The 25,423-nt window shown below is 44.8% G+C and overlaps 2 protein-coding genes across 7 annotated transcripts in view; one reads left to right on the forward strand and one right to left on the reverse strand.

Annotated features, from left to right (window-relative positions):
• Nucleotides 1-25,423, reverse strand: part of LOC124186870 — a 111,291-nt gene that overhangs the window by 25,606 nt on the left and 60,262 nt on the right. For all 3 annotated transcript variants that reach the window (XR_006871736.1, XM_046578945.1, XM_046578944.1), the window contains exons 3-4: nucleotides 23,500-23,642; nucleotides 11,566-11,642 (exon numbers count right to left, since the gene is read on the reverse strand). Coding sequence is in view for 2 of the 3 variants with exons in the window: in XM_046578945.1 (XP_046434901.1) it covers nucleotides 11,566-11,642; nucleotides 23,500-23,642 (220 nt within the window). In the remaining variant the exon portion in view is untranslated. The remainder of the gene's footprint in view (nucleotides 1-11,565; nucleotides 11,643-23,499; nucleotides 23,643-25,423) is intronic.
• The window catches only part of LOC124186860 (protein madd-4), a 101,545-nt gene that overhangs the window by 16,608 nt on the left and 59,514 nt on the right, over nucleotides 1-25,423 (forward strand). The window lies entirely within an intron of this gene.

Consider the following 25,423-nt stretch of genomic DNA (forward strand, 5'->3'; position numbering starts at 1 on the left):
CAGGTCGTGTGCTGGTTTATGTAGGGCAATCGATATCACATGTACGTACCTGTACCTATATTACTCGGGCGAGTCTACGTGCATGCTCACAGTTTTACACGTTTCTCACGCTCGATGTATGCACCCCATCGAAGCGGTTACAGGTAAACATCTACGAATCACGCTGTTCTCGTGCGAGGTTATTTAATTTTCGATGCTACCTAGGTACGTAGACCGAGATGAACCGAACAACCGCGCGGTTCATCAATCTCCGAGACGCTCAGCGTCGCGAATATGTGCTTGGTGGATATCTGCCGTATTAATCTCGTAGAGACACAAAAGCTCGCTGAGAGAATGAGGAGGAGGCTGAAGAATGTAAGAATGATAATGTGGAATGTTTCTTGCCAGCGCGTAGGTACGTACGCGTGCCTTCTCCTCCCCCTTAGCCGCTCCCTTCTTGCGTTACAAAGTGATACGTAGAGAGGGAATCCGATATTCCGTTATATACGATATGTGCAACGTTACGCGTCAACGAATCATGTTTCGTCCTATGTTTGAAGCTACTATGACACTGGATCGCTGTAGGTACTTCAAGCTTGCACGAATCAGGATGTGGAATTTTATTTCCCCTCTCTGAGTTTATCGCGCTTTCCGTAAACGTGGAATTAAATTTCGGATAATGCTCCGCGCACTTTGAAAGCTCTCCGAAATAAAATTGAAAAAAAAGACGATGGGTGCTTTTTTTTTCTCCTACGAAAGCTACCAAATTTCATATCATACCGGGAAATTCGGATAGTCAGGAGTCCCCGGTGCTCGTTTACCGTTTTCTGTTTTCTCTGCATACCTACATTTTCTCGCCTCACGACTCGTTCTTTCACTGCCGTTTTATTCTTAACTCTGTTTCTAACGTTGTGGCGAGAACTACGCGTCCCCAAGAGGAAAGGCAGAAGACAAACGAAAAATATCCCGGACAGGGGCCCAACACAGAATTCGTTCGCGTCCTATCGCTCCGGGATAAATTGTTACAAACAGTTAATTTTAATTTTCTATTCTACTTCCGGTCCTACGTCCAGCTCGACTTGGGCGTTCCTTTATTAAGGTACAAGTCACTATACAGAAATTTTGACATTAGATGTAGGAAACGATGGAGAATTGAGGCTCTGAGAAATTGAATAATATTATGAGAGGTAGAGAGAAACGGAAGAAAGTGATGTGGGATATTTTTTTTTTTTTTTTGGTGGCTGGAACGCGTCGAGGGTAGGTGGAGGATATTTATCGGTCACTTTACGTTTCCGCATTGCGTATATAAGAAGCGCATTAACTCCAATCAATATACGTATAACGGTGCAGGAATAGAGTCGGTTTGCATGGAGACTCTCAACTTTTATCGGCTTTCCACGAGGCTCATTTTCCTCGACCTATACTTAAAATATTTTTTATCCACATGACCCGTCGTATTTCTTATGTATACATATGCATTATGTACAGACCGCGTCCGCGTAGACTCGGGACATGCGGCGAGGTAATATTCCAGCATCTTATTGGTATATAAAGTCGAAGGGTATTGTACAGCGGAGAATTCACGTGGTGTATATAAAACGCCAGACATACCGGTAGTGAAAAGCCGAAAGAAAATTTTTTCCCGGCACAATGTAAAGGTACGAAAGTCCCATCAAATCAGGAGAGGAGTATTTCGACGACAAGGAGCACAATACGAGCGCTTAATCCCAGGACCCGAGTCATTGTTGTGCCGGAAAAGCAGGCGATATGCATTCTACCGCCATTAAGAAAATATCCTCCCGGAATGTAAAACGCGCGGGACATCCTTACGCGGCAAATGTAGAGCGAGCTCCTTTGCCGAGCCCCCCCATGTTTGCGCATCAATCAGGAAACGGTTGCTAGTTTTCCTCAAATGAAATGCCCGACGACCATACTGGCCTACATACTGCCCGAGTTTTCACGCCTCGGCGAGCATTCCGCCCCCAGAGACCCCGAGCCCTGAGATTTTTCATCGGGGTTTGCTACGTGACCGCGGGCCAAAGAGAGCTCTCCTCCTCTACTCTATTTCTCTCTATAAAAATACCCACCAGTCAGCGACTCGACACTTGAGTCACGGCCCTGCGTGTGTCGGTGAATAGCGCTACAACACGTTTCCGCTTCGCTCGGCCACCCCGACTTTGATCAACAAGTTGCTCGATACGCGTGACTCAAGTTCTCTAATTAAACCAGCAGGTCGACCTTGGTTAAATTTATTTTTCGAGGCACCTGCGATGCACAGGGGAATCATTTATTCGGTACACACAGCCGCACTCCACAAAATTTTTGAGTTTCGAATCTGTAATTATGAACAAACTTTTCCACTTGTATTTTTCAAATGCCATTATTTCCCTCGTACGTTAATTTGTGCGCGTGCGCGCGCGCAAGTGTATATGTGTCTTTTTTTTTCAAATTTAATCGTCGAATTAAGATTTTACGAATTTTTCACACCCCGGGGAAATGAGAGCGCGGGTCTTTCTTTTTTTTCATGCCATCCGACGCAGGTGCGTGAAAATGAGAGTTGAAGAATTTTTACCCAAACGAAACTCTCGCAGCATTTAGTCGAGGTTCAGCTACCTTTCGGTGTGAATTCCTTCTATCCCACGCGTTAGACCATACATGATAAAATAAAAGTTCCGCTTGCCGAAAGACCGCAACTTGCGACTAGCGCATAGGAAGGATGTCCCGAGGGAGAGTGAGAGGGAGATGGGTAGAGAGTGGGAGGGACCAAGTTCTCGAGAAATTGTCCCCGCGGAGCTCAACGGGGTTACGATTAACCAGGACTTCCTACAGTAGCTCGCGTTGCCGAATGCGCCTGGAATAACCAAACAGCGAACAGAATCTCGACCAATTAACAGAGAAAATCGGAGAATTCCAACTTCCGGATTAGCAGCGGGCGCCTTTTCGATCGCGGCTGCGTATCTGAGAGGATTACGCCCCGTAAATTAAGCACGCTTCACAGCCGTTGGCGACTAATTCGAGTACAATTGTGATTCAAAATATCGATGACTTAGTTATTTGCTCAGCCCTGTACGCGACGGTAAAATTTTTACCATAATCAATTCATTCGCCTTCTCATTTTTACGATCCGAATAGAGAAGATTTTGAATTCACGAGATTTGATTTGAATTTAACGTTCGTTAGTGCGGAAAAGAATGAAAGGGAGGGAGTGGGAGAGAGAGCGCACCGAGTCGTGATTAAGGAATCCTGCAGGTGCGAATTTTTTTTCCCCACATCGTACCTCCTCTGCCCTCTGGCTTGGTTACCTGCCCGTAAGTCGTGCTCGTCCAGATCGACGGAATGGGTCCCTGGAGATGGACCGAGGGAGAGGAAGGAAGAAGAGCGGAAGAAGTAAACTTGCGGCTCGGTTCTCCTTTACGTGAAACTTGAAACTCCCGGCAATCCCATTCGCGTACGGAGGTGCAGGGCTCTTGAATACCTGCCACTTCGGTCAGGGGCGCGATGGAGGTTGTTGCAGTTAGTTGCAAAGTCCGCGGGAAACCCGCGGCGCGAATACTAACTAACTGTTATGCCATTTGCAGAATGCAGACAACCGTGACGATATCTTTCGTACGAAGATTGGAAACTCCAGAGGAATTCCGATAAAAAGTACTCAGACGGAATGCAAGTACATTGTATGAGAGGAGAGCTTCGGTGGTTACAAGTTCGAGAGAGTTAAGTTCTTAACGATTCATTTCCAGGAAAAATTATTATTGCATTGAGTGACTTATTTTTCACGAGCAAAGTGTATTCCGATTTTGGAAATTAAACTCCTTCAAAGTCGTTCTAAGCTTTCAAAACAATGGTTTTAGTTTCAATATTTCGTTGCATTAACGTTACTGACTTCAATCTCGTGCAAGTTTTGGCTTTGACGATGTCAAATGCAGCGAGATAGACGTACACTCGTATATAAGAGAAGTGAAGAGAAGTGGCGATACGTAGGTAGGTACTTGGAGGTAGTTGGAGCGCTAACAATGACCGGGAAGGCGTGCCAATGAAATTTTTATACCGTCGTAGATTCGATTTGAAACGGTTCCAAACATTTCTACTTGACGACGATTTAAAAACCAACGAAACGGTGTAAGGAGAACAAAAAAAAAAAAAAAAAAATCACATACCAGACCGCGGCGGTTGTCTGACCAAATCCTCTACACCAGGAATACAAATTTCCTATTGTGTGGTCCGATGTTCTCCCAAAGAATTTATAACGCAACCGAGAATAATAGTGAAACTTCGAATCGGTTTTATATTTAAATGAAATCCGTAACAAGCCCTCGTGTGTTTTCCACCCAATATTCGATCTCTAATTCCACAATTCCCGCTTCCAGATCTCTCGATCACCGCTCGGCCCCAGCCTCGAAACAACGATTCGAAAATACCGCCTGCGGCAAGACTGTCTTCGCATTAAACGATGGCGGCGAGGTGGGGTTGGAAAAGGGTAGGGGGACGAGAAGTTTAAACTCGATTTTTTCGATGCTTATTTCGTTACAAAGTTAGCGCCTCCTCGCCACCACCTTATACTCCCAGAGTGCCGTGGCACGAAAGTGCGCCGTTTTATCGCCGTCATAAAGGCTTTACAACAATCGAGTTTCACGCTCGGCGTCAGCCGACAACTGTTATTACTTACGTGTAACTTACAAACAATGGTCTATCCCTGCCTTGAAACCGCGTATCATACTTTACAGTCCTCGGAATGACGGCGTTACCCTCTCGGAGCAAGACAATTTCTTTCATAATTTTCTTCTTCCTTCTTTTTAATTTACCATTCTTCAAATTTTGGTCCAACTTTCTTGATTAATTGAATATTTAAAGAAAAATTCCGGGCAATTTTTTTCCCCGCCTTTTTAAAATGCGAGACTGAATGAATAATTTGGACGTGAACCTAGTAGACGGACCGCGGTGCGTACAACTTACACAATTATCACGCGATCTAATTATACAACTTTCGGTGAATAATTATTAATTTGCAACCTTACAGGGGTGCCGGGCCGCAATGATGTCGTTGCTTGTGGAAATGAGAGGAACAACTTTCCCGCTTGTATTACATTATGTATAGCATAAACTCCGTATATATTACTAACCCGGGGGCAGAATTGTTACACTGCATTTATCCCTTTACCTCTAGCGAACCTGAGTTGTTTCGCCTGGGGTAATTGTTTGTACAGTTCAGAGTCGTTGAATTCGATGGTGAGTTCGAAACAGCGAAAATCGGCGTTGGAAAACCGTTTTTCAAAGTCTTTGATGATCCGAAAAAGATAATGTTTTTCCGTGTGTATAAACGAGGAGAAAATAACTCGAGTGAAAATACAGCGCATACATTTCGGTCACAGAAATCGCTGTAGTGGCAGCCTTTTCTTCTTTTCTTTTTATAATGTTTTTCATACTCCATGCAAAATTCTGAATTTGTTTTTAGCATTCATGGGTAAAAAAAATATTTGTCCTTCGGAATGATTACAATTTTGTGTGAATCCGTAGTTGTTTACAATTGTCATAAATAAACGTATGGAAGAAAAGGTATTTCTTCGAATGTAACGCGTTAGCGGAGAAATTTTATAATAAACGTATACTAAAAACGCTTGGCATTCGTTCGGTGGCAAACAGAGATCTCAGAATAGCCATTAGACTTACAAAATTCAACACATAGGGGTAGTTTTCACCCTCCTCAGGGATGCATACAGATAGTATTGGGGTTCGCGTCTATTCTCGGTCTAATATCGTACCGTCTAAAAATGAATATTCGTACAAAATCTCATTCAAGAAAACTACCCAAAACAATCTTGTCAACCGACCCCGATTTCACCCCATTTTAGGTTTTATTTTTAGTTTCCATAAATTTTTCACGTCAGATTCGCATTAAGCGTCGAATAATACGTATAATAGGAAACGTGCAATCGCATTTCCGTGGCATTAAAACCAAGAAGAAAAAAAAAAAAACCGAATTTCGCGAGCGAACGGGTTAACCCGCGGGCAGACGGTCGCGAGACATCGAGAAGTTCTTTCGCGTCTGCATCCTTCCTTTTTCCTCCTCAGAGATAAGAGATCTTCGAGGCGCGATCTCGAGTACAGGCGTCGGTGTCGCCGCCGCGACGGAGACGCAACCGCGGCCGCGGCATCTTCATATATTCCCCAGGGTGTCCCTGTAGATCAGAATATGATGTAAGCGTTCATCCCCCCTCCCGTCCTGCAACCCAGGCTCGCCGCCTGGCCGCGGGCGTACCGACGCTCTTTCAGGCGCCGGGACGGCTGCCTCTCAACGACGCCCGGCGTCCCTCCGCTCCGCGCATCGGAGGTCGATACCCATGTGTCGCGTCTTGCAGCCGAGGCTGCACCGCACGAATGAATTAAATGGCTGCTCTGCCGGTGCAGCGATGCGGACTCGTCTCATCCTCTCGACTCCGTTCATCTTTTACACGTATACTTACCTGCCGAACGCCCTTGCTCAATCAATTTTTATCCCGATTAGCCTTTTTACCGTCACCTAACGTCCGAGATTATCTCTTCCGATAGCATCGGGAACGGTCATCATTACCAAGAGCTTATACGACTGCTGTGAATGGGAGATTGAGTAAAAGGGAACCCGAGAGTGAAGATTATTTTTCGGAAGAGAGTGGAATGGAAATTAGTTGGCAGAGAAGAGAAGACGTTGTATGATAATCAGACGGTGCGTACGGTTGGGGAGATCCTTGTGACGCGTGTGCGAAAATTTTTCCAAGTTTTTTTTGGAAGATAAACTAGGTCAGGACTCGACCCTGGGCCGATATATTCCATAGGTTGAAATTCGCCTGACATTATTTTCCTAAGATCTCTCCTCACTTTTCGGTTCCGTCGGAATTCCGATGGCTCCACTTATTTTCGGGAAGGAACAGTTCTTCAGGGAAGCGACTCTCGTCGGCGAATAATGGCTTATTGTTAGTTGAGATCTGGAATAACGATCGAGGGAGCGCTTTGTTGATAAGAGGAAGAGAGAGAGAGAGAGAGAGAGAGAGAGAGAGAGAGAGAGAGAGAGAGAGAGAGAGAGAGACGGATAGAGAGAGAATTCATACACGAAATTTTTCTAATTGGACAAATCATCTCTTGAATACGTCTCGCTAAGCCTCTACTAACGACAACGACGATGTCGTACCTGTAGGATGAATTTTGTTTCATCTACACGTGGCGACTGTACACTTGTAATACTCGTATGCGAATGCGTAATTAATTCTTACGGTTATAATTTCTTGGTTGCGAGCCGATGGAAAAGCAAAAATTAGTAAAGAAAAAAGAAGACGAGACGAGAGGGGGGGGGGGGGGGGAGGAGGAGGCGAAGGTGCCCTTATACAGTGACAAAGCCCTTGGATCGGCGTGAGCACAATTTGTAATCGTTTGTCAAAAGCTGTACACTATATAAACAGGACTAACTGCCGTCTTATTCAAATGAGCTTGGGGCCCGGAGGTTTAACGTTAGACGTAGAAAGAGAGGTGGAAGGGGAGGGAGCAGGAAGACAGATGGTGTACTCTTGGTTTTGATGGTGTGCTTGCTTCGATGCCGGCCGTTCTCCTACCCCGGGAGAACGATACCCGCGGTGAATCTCGCCAGGGTTGACAACCGTACGGCGTGCTCCTAAAATATTAACTTCTTGGCTGCTGATGCCGATATCGGAGCGGAAAGAGCACCCCGAAACGGAACCGGGGCAAAGTCGGAGGCGGCTTTCTTTATTCATCTAACATCTCGACGTTTCTGTAGAAATGATGGGTATGTGATACGTTATCAGGGCAGGATCTCGCGAAAAGTCAACAAATTTTTATTGGCAATTTGAAAATCTTTCCGAACTCTATTCCTCAAATATATATTTCGGGGTGTTTGCACATGGCGAAATACGATGCGAAGACGCGCTTGAACGAATGTAGTATATACCGTGTGTCAAGGAGTAAAAAGTTTAGCACGTATCGCGAACATACGAGTACGCAAAAGCTGTATAACGTGTGTGTGTGTAGGTGAAGTGTTAATTTCGGAGAAAGCGTTCTCAGCGGCGACTCGAGCTCCTGGTGATATTTGTAGAACGGACCCGTGTGAGAATTAGGCGGTGTGTTCGAGGTATTCCCAAACGGGTTCCCTGTCAAAACGATCCCGCGGGCAAAGATAACAGAACGATTTGCGCAAAAGTAGGTACATAGCCTGCAGGAGCAAGGGCTGCATGCTTAGGAGGAGAAGAAAGAAAAACGGAAGAAGAGGAGAGGAAGGGAGAGGGAGGAGAAGGCATCGAATCGAATTAAAATTCAGCACGTATACCCGCCTCACCCTGGATCCCCTCAAGCATGGGACGGGACTCGTTGGACCGAAGCGTCATTTTTGGAGGGATCTCGATCGTGAATAATAATCTTTCGTATTTTATATATATACATATCTTACATACTCGTCTCCAGGGTTTTATATCCACGAATTCCTCGCCTCCCCTGCGTGATCTTTAACGCACGGTATTTGTCCACGGTTAGACGTGTCGGAATAAAATACCCGACAGGACCAGCGCGTGTCTGCGCCAATTTTGCTCAAATAAAATTCCCTGACTCGTCCCGTACAAAAAATTTCGAATTCACAGATGTGATGTTGGTCAGCTTTTCTGACTAAAAACTCCACAAGTTGGGCACCTTGAATGCATGAATATCGATCTAAAAAACACGCAGTACTGCTTTTTTTCACACAAATAATTAAAAATTGAACGATATCATTTCCCAAAGTTACTTTAACTGAGTTTACAAAGCATGGCTTAAGTTTGTCCATCATAATTCTCTGACTTTTCCCCGATAGACTAAATTCCCTGACTGTTTCCGGTCTTCACGTTCCGTCGTCACCCTGGTGGTCTTCGTCCCGGAGTATAATTCTCACAGGCTTGGCTGATTTCCGAGCCGATATCTGTAATATGTAGAGGACCCGAGCGTGGCCGCGCACGGATGCGAAAGGCGGTCGCGCATCCCGCGAAAAATCGCAAGACGTGAAAAGTTCCCGGCCGCTGGCGCAGGCGGGGCAGTCAAGGAGTCTGCAGGGAGGCAGCCAGACGAACAGATGGACCATGTGGCGCCAGGGTGCTGGGAAGAACCTCTTCGCGGCTACAACCTCTACGATATTGATTCGGGAGTTGAATTAAAGGAATCATCTCGGCGCGGGTTCCTTTCCCCCCCTTTCACCCCGAAGCCGGCGTTATTTTACGAGGAGTGAAAGGGCGAGTTTTATTATTATTTTTCCTCATTCTCTCCCACTCGGTGTGTTTTTTTTTTTTCTTCTTATTTTTTTATTTTCCCTCGCTTCTTTTTCCTCGAAATTCTCAACCCGTATTTAACGTTATTTCCATAAAAAGAAACTTTGGAGTGGTTGAAATAACAAAAAAAATTTTCAAGGCGCAGAACCGGGGGTTGAAAAAATTAAAATATACACAAGTCGGGGAAGAGATTTTTTCGTCTTTTCACGACTGACACCAGCACCGAGATACGGATGCAATACCGACGACGGAATAGTTGGCGAGATGATTGACGTGTCGTGACAGATTTGACGCGAACGGCGGGGCTGGTAGGTGGATAGATAGATGGATAGATAGATAGATAGATAGATAGATAGGTAGACGGAGGCCGAGCAAGGTGCCATCTCCGCCGGGCGCGACCCTGTACGCGATGGAAGGACGCCATATTGATTTCAGATCGTGACTTCGTACCACCGAGCGACACGTAGCACACGAGCTCACGTGATCGCGAAAGCTTTTCTTACCTTTCCATCATCATTGATACGTGTGTCTGCGCGGGTCCTCGTTCTGTGCAGCGTGCGTGGTGCCTTTTGCAGAAACGGGCATCCCGCGGCTGGGGCGGGGGGGGTGGAAGTTCCGAATTTGAAAAGTTACGAAAGCGCCGAATTCCGAATTGTTTGGTGGCGAAACTTGAGGTAAAGAAATCAAAGTTTGAAGAAACAACTAAGTTCCGAATGGTCGGGAACACGATGGCGCAAAGTTCCGAGATTCAAGTTACGACAAGTAAAGTGCCGATAGAGCAAACTACGAAAAATCAAGTTTTGACAGAGTAAAAGTCCGAAAGTTACAGTATACTCGCACAGCGAAGCTTACCCGACTAGTGGGTGTAAAAAATGAGATGAACCGAAAATCGGAATGACCAGGATTCCGAACGTAAAAATATCGAAAATCCAAAACGAAGAAAGATCAAAGTGGTGAAATTTCACCGAGCTAGTAAATTCACAGAACTCAAAATCTTCGATCGTTCGGAATTTCGATGTTTCAGATTTGAAAATTTTCTCATTTTCTCATTTTCGCACTTTTCAAATTCGGTATTTCGATCTCGCCCTCCGAGGCACGGCCAGGTATCGATGAGTGTTCACCGTGAGAGCTGATGTTAAATAGAGAGAAAAGATATCGAAGGTGGGAAGCCATTATGCAGCTAAAGTTGAGCGGAGCCGAGATGTTCCACCGTGACCATTTCCATCGTATCCGAGACAGAGAGGCTATTATCATAGTCGTTCGCGTTTGAACTCCGGAGTCACGAAATTATAACCGAGTACCATTTAGCGGGTAAGGTAGCGTAATTAATTTGAAATTGTATACTAATTAGCCGTGCAGGGAGAGTAACCCGGGGGAAGGACGGCCGAGCGCGCAATTACGTATGTAACACCTTATACAGCTGTAGAAGAAGCGGGCGGTATTAGAAACGGATAATTTTAAACGACGAGGACCGAGTCTTCCTGCTGCACGTTGCGCAACGCAAGACGAACGCGGCAGCTGTGGTTGGGTAACGTGGAGGGAAAATAGTCAAATGAATAAATAATAGTGAAAGAAGAAATTTAGTTGAATTTTTAAACACCTCTCGCATCGTAATCGCGTTAATAAAGTATGGCTGCCTCTCATGCCTAACGCTCCTGATGAAGACGTATACATATATTTACGAATTCTACCTAGTTTCACGATTATTATTATTATTATTATTATTATTATTATTATAAAATCATCATCGTCACTTTTTATCTCCACGCGGCTTATTCCCATTTCAATAGACGACATCAAACGGGTGATTCGTTCTTGACAAATTGCGATCTCCGTTGAATTAGGAATCGGTAATAGTAATAATTCGCTCCTTACAGGCTCTACGATTAGTCTTCAGACGAGAAAAATGGGTGTACGTACGAGGTGGGTGTATAAAAAGCTTTTCACGTCAACTGATTGTGAGCCACCTGTTTCCCCTGACATATGTCCCCCGGATTTTCCTGCAATTCACAGGCGTCACCGGATTATTTAAGGAACGTGAAAAAGTAAGGAAGAACTTATGAAGGAATATTTCATCGCCGTGACGCTGAGTGAAGCAGCCAAATTTGTTGTAGGCACGGGCAAATTTTATTTTCCGTTTTCATTATTAATACTCACTTACGCAGTGTACGTAGTGTAAATAGCATTGAAAGATGAACGAAATGTAAATATTGTAATGTGTTGCATCGAGCATCGTCGTCAGTCGCGTTAAAACCAGAATGTACAGCACGTGGGAATAAACGAGTCTGGGAATAAATGATTGTGTGATATTTCTTACCTTTGGCGAAAATAGTACCAAAACTTGTTTCGTCGTTCCATAGTATCCTCATCCTCTCTCAAGTCGGTGGGCAGAGGCTGGAAAATTGAAGAAACCGGCATAAAACTAAAACTTGGTCCCCTCGAACGGGCATGCAAGAATTGGGAAATTTTTTATAGACGAGATTCGGAGAAGGAAATGAAGGACACGTCGTCGACAGTTAAAGGTGTCGGTATAGGGTCGTGTAGGCGGCAGTTTTTGACTTTCTTTATCCGCGACCTCCATTCGGAGAGAAGAGAATTTAGCCGCATGGGTCCCCCGGGTGTTTTGCCGGGCCCGGGCCCCCGACCATTCCTTCCCGGCCTACAGCGAGGCCATCTCGGTCTCCCTTTCCTACGCGGACAGCCAGCTTGGGGAATATGTACTAAACATAAGCTGAAAATTCGATTTAATTTTTCACGGGGCTAGAAAGGCTTCCCTTCCGCCTCTTGTCTAGAGTCGATTTTCCCCAAGACTGCCTAAGTAAGTGTGGATATTAAGGACACTACGGCACGGCAGGGACAAAAGAAACGTAGGTACGTGTATAGGAGAGGAAAAGTTACGCCAGAGGCTATCCTCTTGTAGTTATAAGCCCGTAACTTTTCGCTCTGCAAATTAAAAGCCTCGACGCGGCAACTGCGGGGAAGAAATTTGAAGGCAACGTTAAAACCGCGAATCTCCGAGAAGCTCGGCAATCTTAATTCGCAGATTCTCGTAACTCTTTCCTCGCGAACAAGAGACGAGAGTCCTTCTAGTTACCAACCCTTTATGAGACTGAAGTTAGTAACGTTAAAGTAACGAAACATCAAGGAAAAACATTATTATTTAGCAATTTTAGACAGACTTCGAAGGTGTTGGCTTTTAAAAATAAGAGTACGTTTCCTTTGTCACGGTTTACTAAATTTCGGACATTGCTGTGAGGGTGCGAAGTAACGCTTTTTCCTAAACATGCATCGTTAAAGTAACGTGACGAACCTCGTCCTTTTAATCCTCTTCGTTTCCTCAATTCGAGGAAAATAAGTACGAGAGAGACAACGAAGAAACAGTCGTCGTTTTTCCGTTTTCAAGTGTTCGAAATTCCGTCGCGGAGACTGATCGGCAATATCTTTGGGTGCACGTGCGATGCTACTCGCAGGGTTGAGGATGATGCTCATTACGTACCGAGGATGTTCCGGATAGCAATACGTGTTATACCTATACAGGTATCGCAATCTCTTACCTACTTGATGGATATTCTGATAGGAGAGCAAATTACTGTAATAGCTTTCGGGTGGCTGGAGGTATGTACGGATTATACAATATCGATGCGATCCTGACGGTATTAGCTTTTCACCGCAAATTGTTCGAGGGCTGAGAACGTCTCGCAGGGCGGCCAGGACGCTGTATAAAGCTTAGACGTCATAGGCGATAAGTGTGTTGGGCAAAATTAGTCCAGGGTTCGTGGTCTTATAACCCCACGGGGAAAAATACTGATGGAAAAGTTGGCAGTGGGTGGTAATATCGTAACTTTGAATTGATCGGCACGTTTCGTTTACTCACAACGCGTATATACTTCGGATGTATCGAAGTATAGACAAAGGTGGGTGTCACCTTGGCCTCTATCCCTTTCCCCGTACGCCGACCAGCGGCAGGCAGGGTGATTCGCAATGATTTATCGTCCCCAACATGTTGAACTACACAGAGTGACATCACCTTTTTGTCGAGCCTTTCTGTACCCTGTAGGCTACAGGATCAGAGCTTATTGCTTGTGCTCGGGTTTCGTATCGAGACCGTTGAGTTATAGTCGATGCCCAACGCTACAAATTGCCGATGATACGCGAAGTCAGGGAACAAGAACGCAGCAGCTGCTTGTGCAAATCTCCGGTCGATGAAGAAGAAGAACAAAATTAGAAAGAAAAAAAAACGACAAAAATCTGACGGCGTAAGGCAGATTTCAATTACGAAAAAGGTACACATGTAGATTCGAGTGGGTCTCGATGAAGCTCCCTTATTATCGACATGCGGCATTCTCAATTAATATGCAAGAACTCTTCGGTGAGAATCAAGTGTTCATCTAGACTGCCGCGTTGCTGAGGATTTTACACGCGGTGTAAAATGGGTTCAAGATTTTTTTTTTCCTCATAACCATAGGGATTTCTAAGCAGCAGTAAAAATATGCATAAATATACCCATACACAGCAAACGTATAATATGCCGCACAGAGGCGGTGGATAGCGAGTTGACTAATTGTTCAATTAATTAAGTTTTAACCGAGGAGCTTTAATTTTGTCATTTTTCTGTTCCACCATGTGTTTTTATTTTCTTTCAATTTTTGCTCCCTTTCTATTTTCCGAAAAAGGTATGGAGATTAGAAAGCCGGCCGCAACGGATTTGGCAAATAATAAATGACCGCATGACCATCCTTTCGTTCCTCCTTCTCCTCCTTCTCCGCCTGATAAACCTAAATTCAACGTGTGTAGGAAGCCTTTGCAATTTCCTGTATTAATGAATATTAATTTCACGAAGACCTGACTCTGTCTAGTCAGGATCTTCGGATCATGCCGGATGCACGTCACCGTTTTTGACAAGGAACGGTTCTAACCGGTTCCTAACCGCGCCACGGACGTTTCGCATACACGCAGGTGTCTGTAGTACGGTACGCGGTAGGACACTGTGCGTGAAACGCGTTATTGGAACAAACTGAAATTTATTATTACTCCACTCTCCCTCACTCTCTCTCTGCCTCTATACGACATCACGTTTCGCAAACTGGATAACTTCTCCGCCTGCTCCGCGAGGCGTACCTATTTTGTGACGTCACGATTACACCGCAGTCGATCCGCCCGAAGGGAGAGGCGACAACCGTCCGTCAACCACGCAGACCTGGGTGTAGGTACATGGGTGGGTGTACCTACATCTAGGTGAGCGTAAACGGACCTTGACAATTTCCGAAATTAACCACCGAACGGACATACGGCTGCGACATTACGTCCAACACTGGCCGGATACGTAAAGTCTTGGCATTTATATTAGCGTTAAATTTGAGTAATTTGAAAAGTTCTTATCAACTGAAAACCGGCATCCCTCCTCCTCCCCCTCTCCCTCCCTGCCACTGCCAAGACGACGGTGTGCGTTTACACCGTAGACCGAAGAGGCGCGACGCGAGAGGAGGCGGCAAAATTTATGCCAGTTTCAAACAAAATTATCAAACACCCTCGCCGTTCCGTTTCCTTTCCGTTCAACCGTCTGACGTATACCTGCTCGGACTTATTCTTTTTACAGTATGTAGGTATCTACCTACTTACTTGTCGCTTAACGAATTACACGGAATCGGTCACGGCATGCGCCGAGTTCCTTGTTCTGTAATTCTCATCTTTTCTTTTCCCTTTTCCCTTTTCCCTTTCCTCGACTTCCGGTTCTGTTCTCGCTGATTGGTCCAGGCTGTTGCTCGTTTCTTCAATTCGAATCACCATAAATTCTTCTATTAGACTAAGCTATAGTCGAAGTCGATTCCGTATAGGGAATATACATATACATACGTATGCAATCGTTGGGTCTGTTATTTTAGGAATTGAAGAAACTAGGCTAGTTCACCTGTATCCCACCTATACCTGCATACTTTTACGTATAATAATATCCGGATATACCGAAGGAGCGGAAGGCATTTGGCTCAGGTCACGTCTATGTGGTATAAAATCGCGTCTATATTTGCCCGTGATTCGCGTGACTGGCTCAATTGTTTTCGCTAAGAGGAGCACCGTCGGAGGATCTTTATTCAACGTGGCAAAGTTCGGGCCCTCGTGTAGCTATACACACTATCCTTCTCTCTCTCTCTCTCTCTCTCTCTCTCTCTCTCTCTTTTCCTTTTCGAAAGCATTTATCCATGTATATATTTTCCCTTCAAAGATTACAATTAGCGAATAAACCCGTGAATACGCGTCCTTTGAAGTCGTAACGCCTTGGAGCTGCGAAAGGAGACGGTTAAAAACGTGAAAATTTGACGAAAAATAACGTATCGATGACAAATCTTTAAACGCCCTAGGGCGATGAAATTACTCGCTTCGTTCGCAGGTCTGTAATCTCGGGTTCAGAGGTGATAAAGCCTATACACGGAGTATCGTGACATTTTAACGGCGCTCGGGAGAGATTAGATAATTAAACGCGAGGCCCGAGAGGAAGGGCCGGAACGCCTAATAACCGGTCGATAGATATTACAAGTTAAACGCTCCCGCGGTGGACGAAGAGGAAGAGGAATGGGAGGAGGAGGAGGAGGAGGAGGAGGAGGAGCCGCGGTGTTTTTGCGGTCTGCGCGGAACTTTGAGGTGGTCTTCTCGAGGGTGGCCAGGAGGAAGTTGATGAAAACGGCAGCCGGGTCGCGGTGGCGCAGGTTCAAAGGATTCACGGTAGCGAAGCGGTGAAAAAGATCCGAAAATTGTCTACTCGACCCGCGGAATAATTCAACTCGATAGGTATATATGTACCACCCACTGGCCGCGTAGCCTGCAGTGCCGGCACTGCAGAGACTTCGAGGCAGACACGCGACGACGCACAGATTAGGCCTAGTCGAGGCGAAGCCAGCCAAGAGCGAAAAGCTCCGAGCGTCGCCGCCGCGATGCGATAAAATATACGCGGATCGCTGATGCGTCTGTAACGAATGCCTGCACACACGCCGTCTCACACACGGTCTATTACAATCAAGGGAATCCTTAATAAATCCCGAGGAGAGGAGAGGCCAGGAGGCTGGCCTAGACCGATCTCACGATTTCTAAACGCCGGGAATCCGGCCGAGATATTTTACGGCTTCTGTCGCTTCTCGTGTCCGCATGATCGGGTCCAGCTGCGGGGATTTCGAAGCGTTTACCTAAGAAACGAACGGTCGAAGAATCGAGTCGGAGAAGTTATCCGAGGTATTTCACACGTTTTTATCCAAAATTTTCGTGTCCCGAAGTTGGAGAGGAGGCTGGGGATTTCGAAAAGTGTGGCATCACGTTTTAAAGATGTCATCGACGATATTGAATGCTTTGTGATAATATGAAAATCTGAAAAACATCAAGCATCATAAAAACATTAAGAAAATTAAATTTGAATAGTAATAATGCTCAAAAGTTATCGATAGATTGTTTGAACAATTAATGGTTTGATACATTTTTATGGAGTTTTTTTTGTTTTTTCGTCATGTGAAGCGAATTCGTTGATTTTTCGGAATACAAATCAATTTTTAAAGCATTTTCTCGATATTTTGAAATTTCCGTTTTCCAAAATTTTTTAGACTGTATTTATGAAACTATTCGTTCAATGCCCCGGAAACTTTGTAACTGTAATTTTAATTCATGCGTATTAAGAAGAATCAACGAATTCATCTTGAACGAGAAAAAATACATGCCCAAAAAATTTGTCAAACAATGTTTTGTTTAAACAATTTATTGACAACTTTCGAGCATTATTATCATTAAAATTTTATTTTCTCATCGTCTTTATTATGGTTGATTCTTTCCGATTTTTACCTCATCGCAAAGTATTTAATATTGTCCACGAAACTCACTTTTGCGTGGAATGTATAACCAATAAATACATCCTTAACCCCGTCTCAAGGTAAACATTATACCGAAATTTGAATTTGCGAAAGTATAGGCAACTACACTTTGATTTACCTACGATGCGTTAGAGTAGTATAAAATAGGCTGTGGAACATTTCTTTCCCACTTCTATAGGGGAATGTTTTGTTCGGGGGCATCTCAACAGCCAGCCGGGTGACAAAAAGTGTGAATAAAAATTTCTAACGTCCCTGCAGGGAGGCACAGGCAAAGAACTTCCGCAATTCGACAACGAAGAGAAGGGTTTGGAAAAAAAGAAGTAAAGAAATGAATTTCGCAGTATCTACTTTTCCCTGTGAACGTAGAAAAGAAAATTCAAATTTTGCATCGGGGTGAAAAAGAGATGAAAGCTCCCCGGTATCTTCTTCCACTTGTTCATCGTAATTCAGGTACAGATGGATCGCAAACGACGTTGAGAAAGACAGGCGCAGGCGGGCAGGTAGGTACAAACCTACCAGACCCTACAAAACCGATTGCTGCGGGGTGGTGGATATATTTGGAGCGAATTTCGGTTGACTAGCATTCGAGGTTCTCGAGTAGGCTATTGAAAGGATCTACCTACACCGGGATAAAACAAGGGGATAGCGAAGTCCGTGGTGGAGGGAGAGAGAGAGTGAAGGTCGGAGGACGAGGGCTCGGAACTAATATACTTTCCTCCTCTCTCGCTCTCCCGAGTTCCTCCGCCTCCGCCTCCGACTCGGGCTCGGCTCCATCTCAACCCTCTTACCCCGTGAGCCCCTTGGGTTGTGAAACAGCCTCCTAAAGATAACAAGATAACCCGTTTCAGGGTGGCATTCAAACGTCCTCATTTCCAAAAGTCTTTGCGCGAATCTAAAACTTTTCAGACACAAAGCACCCGGCTTTCTTTTCTTTCCCGGTCCTGCATCAACTCATGGGGTACCTGCCTCGGCACGTCCTCTTCTTTTATAGCGCGTTTTCGTCATTTCTACAAACAAGCGTGACGCATCAGCGCAGGGTTTAGAGAAATTGTCGTCTCAAACTCCTGCAGCCCGTAAACTTGGCGCTATTCCCAGCCCAGCTCCGCCCCTCCACCGGAAACTAGCAATTTTCCTTCCTCCTTCGCTTTTTTTCTCCTTCACGATGTCCTTTTTTCCCTACTCTCGTCAAGGCTGACGCATTATACTCGTAACGCTGCTTAATATGCAGCGGCTAATAAGTTGAGAAGTAAAGTCCTTCTCGCGTTCTCCTTAAAATATACGTATACCTGTATTACTCGTGCATACAGGTACGCGTGTGTGTATTTGAGGTTGCGCAGCAGGGTACAATAAAGGATCAGGCATGAGGTGAATAATAAAATTGAAAAAAATCAAGAGCGCACGGTGGCGGGAATTGTGAAAGGGAGAAAGCCGAGTTTCGGATGAGGTCAAGTACCCACTCCGTGATTAGCCGGATAACGATCTGGCTTTATCTATCTCCATCAGGGTCTAGTGGTCCATTGGGTGAGCTACTGTTTGTCATTTCGTTTGGCTATACCCAACGGATAAGGATGACTGTTGCGTGAGCTGTACGTTATACGGAGAACTCCGAGAAAGACAGGACGGACGGCGCTGTGCGCCAAGCGCGCTGCACGAGAGAGTGTAATTTATGCATACATCCACGTGAAGATGGGTTGAAAGGGAGAATAACTCGGCAACGATAATAATAACAACGACGGCAATAACAACAACAGTAACTGTGCCGGGACAACGATTCCGGCTTGCAAAGATTTTCGGGAATAACGAGGGTGGAGTTTTCTCAGTTCCGGGCGTCGAGCGATCCGCCGCGTCGTTGAATACAATTAGGCTCAAAATATATTAATATTACATCATCGTCATCCTCTCGAATTCAAATCACAAAATTTAACCCCTGGCTAAATTTATTTCGCTAAGTGATTCGAGGTGTCGTTTTAGAATTCTGCGATCGACCCTTGGTCACATTTTATATTATACTCACGGTATAATCGGCGAAATTGGTAGCGAGTAATTCTTGAAAATGAAATTGTGAAATTTTAAACCCTCCCCCTCCCAATAATCTTTTCGGTTATAATGTGCACTCAAATATTCGCGAATATCAAAATAATTTAAGTGGACTTTCAAAATCGAGGTGGGTACGTTATATTTGGTTCGCATGAAATATCCGTCGGATAATATTAACATGTAAGCTGCGCTTTCGATAATTAATAGTGAATTTCAAACGCCGCATTGTATCCTTAATAGTAGGAGACTGAATAATAATAAATTGAAGAATATTACCCATCACTCTGTCGCGTAATTATTATTTATACCATCAATTGGCGAAGAGGAGATCGTTATATAATACTAAGGGGAAAAGAATAAAGAAACAAGAACGTAATAATGACAAAATTTTGGCAAACTCAACGCTGCCACGCGTTTTATGTAATACGGTTTGTTCGTGTGCATCAAGAGTTTTCCAGCCTCGAGTACACGTAAAGCAGGGCGCATTGCTATCCACGTGAATATACATCGGTCGTAAATAAAGACGAACAGCTTCATTTTACGTTTACATGCAGGTATGTAAAGTATGACGTAGCTACATCGGTAATTTGGGTACTATGTACATATCGAATGCAAAAATAACAGTCGAATAAATATAGATAGGTGAATAATAATGATAGGAATAATAACAGTGAATAAATAAGTGAGTATAAACCAGGCGATATTGGGAACCGCGGGGTTGTGCCGTGAAATTATGATGCTGCGGAATTATTCGCCTCGCGAAACACGATATGAGGTACGTACGTATTGTACGAAAACATGTGTGTACGAATCGTTGGTTGTTGAAAAGGGTTTTAAGCTGAACGATTCTGCGGGCACGTGAACACGTCAGGTTTATACTACATGTTTTCGTGAAAACAAAAAAGAAGGAACAAACGAAATTTACGAAGCGTAAAGAGGCGAGGATAGCGGGGTATGGACTGGGAGTAAAAAATGTTGGGAGTTCGGAGAGGTGGCGAGTATTGAAAGTGACGAAATTAGAGCCGAGTCGTCAAATTCGGTGACAAAGGACAAGAATAGACCATTCGGTAGCTGAATGGTTGACAACTTGTAATACGAGAGGTAGTCCTTGGATTTCTCCCCCCCCCCCCCCCCCCCCCCCCCTACGCGGTTTTACGTGTCACCCGCATGCCTCGACGGCGTGGTAGCATGACCTTATTTCACCGGGGGCACATGTCGGGGTATCGTGGCTTACGAGAGAGAAAGGGGGAGAGAGAGAGAGAGAGAGAGAGTGGAGCGGGCGAGGTATGAAAATAATTAAACGAGGGGTCCCCCTGTCAAAATAAGTAAAAGACTGTCCCTCGTACCTGCAGCGTGAAAAGTTGTTAATAATAATATGAAGTATCAATAATAATTCTAGATTCCAGAGAAATGGAAAAATCTAATCTGCATATTGCATTGACGATTGAAATTATTGAGGGAGAAGAAGAGAGGGAGGTGGAGGAGGCGGCGACGACGGACTCGAAGTGCCAATCACTGTCAACGCGACCTGATTGTCGTTTACCAGCGATACGGGTTTAACATTGGAATTGCGAGTGAAGGGATAGAACCGCGAGTCACGAGCACAGAGATCGAGCGCCGGTGATGAGCGTCTGTACAAACCACCGTTTGACAGACGGTCTGATCAAACGACTTGAATATTTGTATATATATTATATCAGAAGAAGATAATTTACGATTTTCCACCGTGGCACCACCTAAAGAGTTTGTTTAGGTTAAAGGAAAGATTCGGGGAAAGGACGAGCGTTTCACGTTACGTGGAAGATCGCGCTCATTTGACTCTTTCACTTTTTTTTCACACTTTTTGGAATTTGTGAAGAAACACGTCGTAGCACTTCAATTATTATTTTTTTCCTGACGTTTATATTCAAACCAAAGACCACGATCCGTAACACAACGATATACTTATCAACCGGGATATACATATATTATATATTATATATATATACAAATTAAAAGTTTGTATTAAATTGTAAATATTTTAAGAGATTTGAATTGATAATAAAAAAGTCGTGAGATACACTTCTCAAGCATCAAATGGAGACTTAATATTACAAGCGTGGCTCTTCTTCGTGACGTAAATTGATGTACCGATTGATGTAAGCAAGGAGAAAAGAAAAATTATATTCACGATTCTTTTCTACATTTAAGAAAATGTAAATAAGTGAAAGATCAACCGAATGCGATCTTCCGCGTAACGTAGAATGCTCATCTTTCGATTATTAGTTTTAAATTATTTTATTTTATATTAATAAACACCCTGATATATATGTATATGGGGGAAAAATAGGCTCACTTGGGGTACGAATAACGTTACAACCGACTCGACAATGCCATTTTTTGTCTTTGGCCTAAAAATACATTTCAAGCGTTATCGACATTTTATGAAATCCTATATGAGTTCGGAGCACAGCCTACTACAGAAACAACGAAAATAGAAAAGGTAGAAAGAAACACGCGCTCCATCAACTGCTGAAAATTGAACCATGAAAATACTAGGCAGGTGCACCTAGCCGAGGCGGAAATATTCGATTTGCCAATTTTTTTATATCCCAAGCCATATTGTGTACAGAGCGTCTCGTCGCGGCTGAAATATGAAAGGCGTACAGCGAAAATATGTGGGAAACTCAATACACCTCACAGGAGTAAGGAAGGGACCTCTTTTCTCAGTCAGAGCAAGGAATTGTTTGAAAGGTAGCGAGACCGAGGAGAAAGAGGGAGACGACGGAGGAAAGGGAGCAAAGGGAGCGACGAGAAAAGAGTCTGTTTGAAGTCCCGTTGGTTTCTCTCATCTCGTAAGATTTCCCTGACGTTTTCTTCGCCACGCTGCAGCGCTGCCAACAGCAGCGTTCGTCGGAAGGATGAAAGCTCGCGACCGAACAGCCGAGACCGATCGCGCGTTGTGAGCTTCTAATAAATTAGCAAGGATCTTCCGAAGTTCATTCTACGTCCAATCGTTGTACCGGTGTGTCCCGATTTCGTTTTCAGGACCAGAAAACGAGCCGAGAGACGCGCGCTGGCGTTGGCGACCGGTGAAGAAGAGGATAACGCAAGTAGTAAGAGTCGGCGTACGGTCGGGCATCGCGAGTCGATCCCAGAGCCATCAACCGTCGGATATCTTGTGTCTGGCTGCGCCTCGATACGGAGAAAGCTTTCGGTGAATAAAGGTATACCTACGTGTCGTTCGTCCTTTTATGCTGACGGCCCTCCGTGAGGATTGTAACGCAGCCGGATTTACACGAAATCGATAGAAATATGGGAAGTGGAGAAAAGCGCGGTTTGTGTACCAGCCTCGTCCGCTGCACGGGCGAATATCCACCGCCTGTCTTTACCTGCACCGATACTTTTTTATCAAGTTTTCAATTTTCTCCCATAACACATTTTTCCTATTCATCCATTCGCGCATGCATACACCGCGTAATAAGCGTGGCAGATCGACGAAACGATTGTCGTAATCGCCGTGTCAGGAGACGAAGGCTGGGAAGGTACAAGAGACGAGTTGTAAGTGAATTTGTCATATCTGCAGGATAGGGGAACGAAGTAAGCCGAACCGGAGAGATTCAGCCCTGATTGTCGAATTACCTGATTGTGGTCGATTGACGTGGTCGGGAATCGAGGCCGGGGTTCGTATTCCTCTCGAGATATCCGATCAGTGTATAATATCAATTTGGTATAGCAGCGATGTGATCGGAATTTGAGGTTAACAAATTGGGGGCTGGGGGGAATATCCTATCCGGTTCAATTTTGATAAAAATTGTGGCATTACCTGCGGGTTCGACGGCTCATACATCGTCTGCGGCAACGTGCCCTGCAGTCTCGTCATCAATTTCACTTACCCATACGCAAGTTGTGCAGGTAGGTGCACGTCGAGACGTCGTCTCGAAGGGGGAGACGGAGAGAAGAAGAGGGGAAAAAACACTGAAGAAAAATGAGAATAAAAAACAGAGAGCGAAGTGATCTCGAGTGAAGGCGAGATCGCAGTAATCGGTGGTACCGCAGCAACGCGACCGCGATGACCTTGACGCGGTGTAAGACCGCAGGACACCGAGAGCACCGACGGGGGGGGGGGGGGGGGGGAGACGCCCATTATCGTACGACCTCGTTAACCGGCTTGACTCGGCGTTGGAGCGAAAAGTAAAGTTATTGCTGGTAAACAGGAAGGCAGACTCTTCCATCTTGGAATTGAATTCGCGATAATTGCGTTGCTGCAGGGTGAGTGCACCTGTCGAGGAGAGGGTGAGGAGGACCGCCGGCATGGCGCAGGGGAATTGCATGCAAGTTCGCAACCGCCAACAGCCGGCGAAACTCTGTGTATGAATCGAACAAACCTTGGCTGGCTCCGGGGTGAAAACACTATATCCTGCTTCCATCGAAACTCCTCCTGGGGAAAGACGGGAAACTTTAGCTCGATGGTTACGCTCCTTTTTTCCGAGGACTAGCGCAGTCGGCTCCTTATAGGTCAGGGCTGCAACTAAAGATTTTCGATGATTAGGTACGTCTAGGCTTTTCTAGAGTACAACTGTGAAAAGTAAACATCGCGACGACCGAGTATTACGGAGGTAAGAATAATAATGGAAAAAGGCGATAGTAAGAAGGATGGCAAATTGGAATCACTTATTTACTAGGAATCAGAGAGTGATAAGGGGACTTGACGAAACGGAGAATTGGCTTAATTAAAAGCGTTAACGAGGTTCCCGGGTAGCGGTATTGCATCTAATGAGGGTGGCTTTTTTCAAGAGTTTTGGGAACGAAACTCCTTGTTTACCCAATCGCAAAGTGGTGTTGTTCCTAAGCGGAAAAGTAAGCCACACGTAAGATCGAGTTACTTCGTTAATTGTTTCATTTGTTATTTTTTCTCGTCTTTTCTCTCGGCTTTTATCACTGATGCGAAATCATTACGCGGAATGAAATGCTAATGAAAGAAGATTATATTAGGTTTCGCTGTTGCGGTTACGAAAATGACGAAATCCATAGACATCAAAAAATCTGGACACCATTCTTCCGAAGCCTGTATCTCGGAAACTAGTGATTTTCGGGACTCGTGTCCACGAGAACTTTTGATCGAGAGGATACGTACCGTAACATACTGAAAACCCAGCCAATTCGACCGGGAGCCGATTTCCATAAGGATTCCGCGGGGTCCTTTGCTGATGAATTTCGAAGGCTGTTCCATGTCTAAGGATATCACGATAACAAGTACGGGGAATATAAGCCGAGCAAGATGATGGAGAGACACGAGATGGCTCCGAGGCTCAAGTCAAAAAGGCGAGGCGTGCGTTATTTGGTATATAAGGGGCTTAACGCTTACATGCAGACATGCCCCCACGTATACCATCGCCGCTCTCCGTCCACGCGGGATAACATCTTAAGCCAGAGGGCATAAGGCGCAGTCGGTAATTGAAACCGTGTTCCACTAATTAGATTAGGTGGTTATTCGTTTTATTTTTTAGACCGCTTCTCTTTTACACTTGACTGCACCCTTCCGCTTTTTCACTTTCGAAAATACATATTATTACGTATATCGTAGTCCTCGAAGGGCAAGCCGCAGCGTTGTAGGTGCGCAGGAACGAGACAGAGCCGGGTCCCGTTAAGAGGAAAATTCTCCCGGGAACACTAGTTTCTTCTGTTTTTTGAAAATACTTCTCCGGGTGATGTTTATACGTATCCCGAACCTCCCCCCAAGGAGAAAAAGAAGGTGCTTATTCGCCAGCCCCGGAATAACAGCCGCGGCTTTTTATTTGAGGCGGGCTGGAATAGGTACCCACCTCGATTAAGCTTCTCGCGAGATTAAGATACGTATCTCGCAACGAGGTTCCCTCGCTCGGGATATTTTCACGTTAAATCAAATTATACCTCGTTTGTTTAATTAAATCGGCATGACTGCATACCAATTGCCTGTCAAGAAAATATGTGCTTCTTCGACGATGGTCAATACCTATGTCACGATACTTAGCTAATCCGTAATGACAGGAGTTATAAGCTCCAACTCACGCATTTGGCACAACTCGTCACCTCATTCTTACAGCTCACTTCCGGCGCGACTGACGATGTCTACATCGATTATTCATTCGATCCTAACGAATGGTTTTCTTTCAACGACCATTTGATAAGTAACGATTTACGTTGACGGAATATCATTCCGTAGATAAATTCAACTTACATGCAGGTTGGATCGAAGGACGTGTTTTATCGACTGGCATGTACGCCGATAATTACGATTGACGTGTAACCACATAGTTGATTTTATACGAC

The sequence above is a fragment of the Neodiprion fabricii genome, chromosome 7, assembly GCF_021155785.1.
Source record: "Neodiprion fabricii isolate iyNeoFabr1 chromosome 7, iyNeoFabr1.1, whole genome shotgun sequence".
Taxonomy (NCBI): domain Eukaryota; kingdom Metazoa; phylum Arthropoda; class Insecta; order Hymenoptera; family Diprionidae; genus Neodiprion; species Neodiprion fabricii.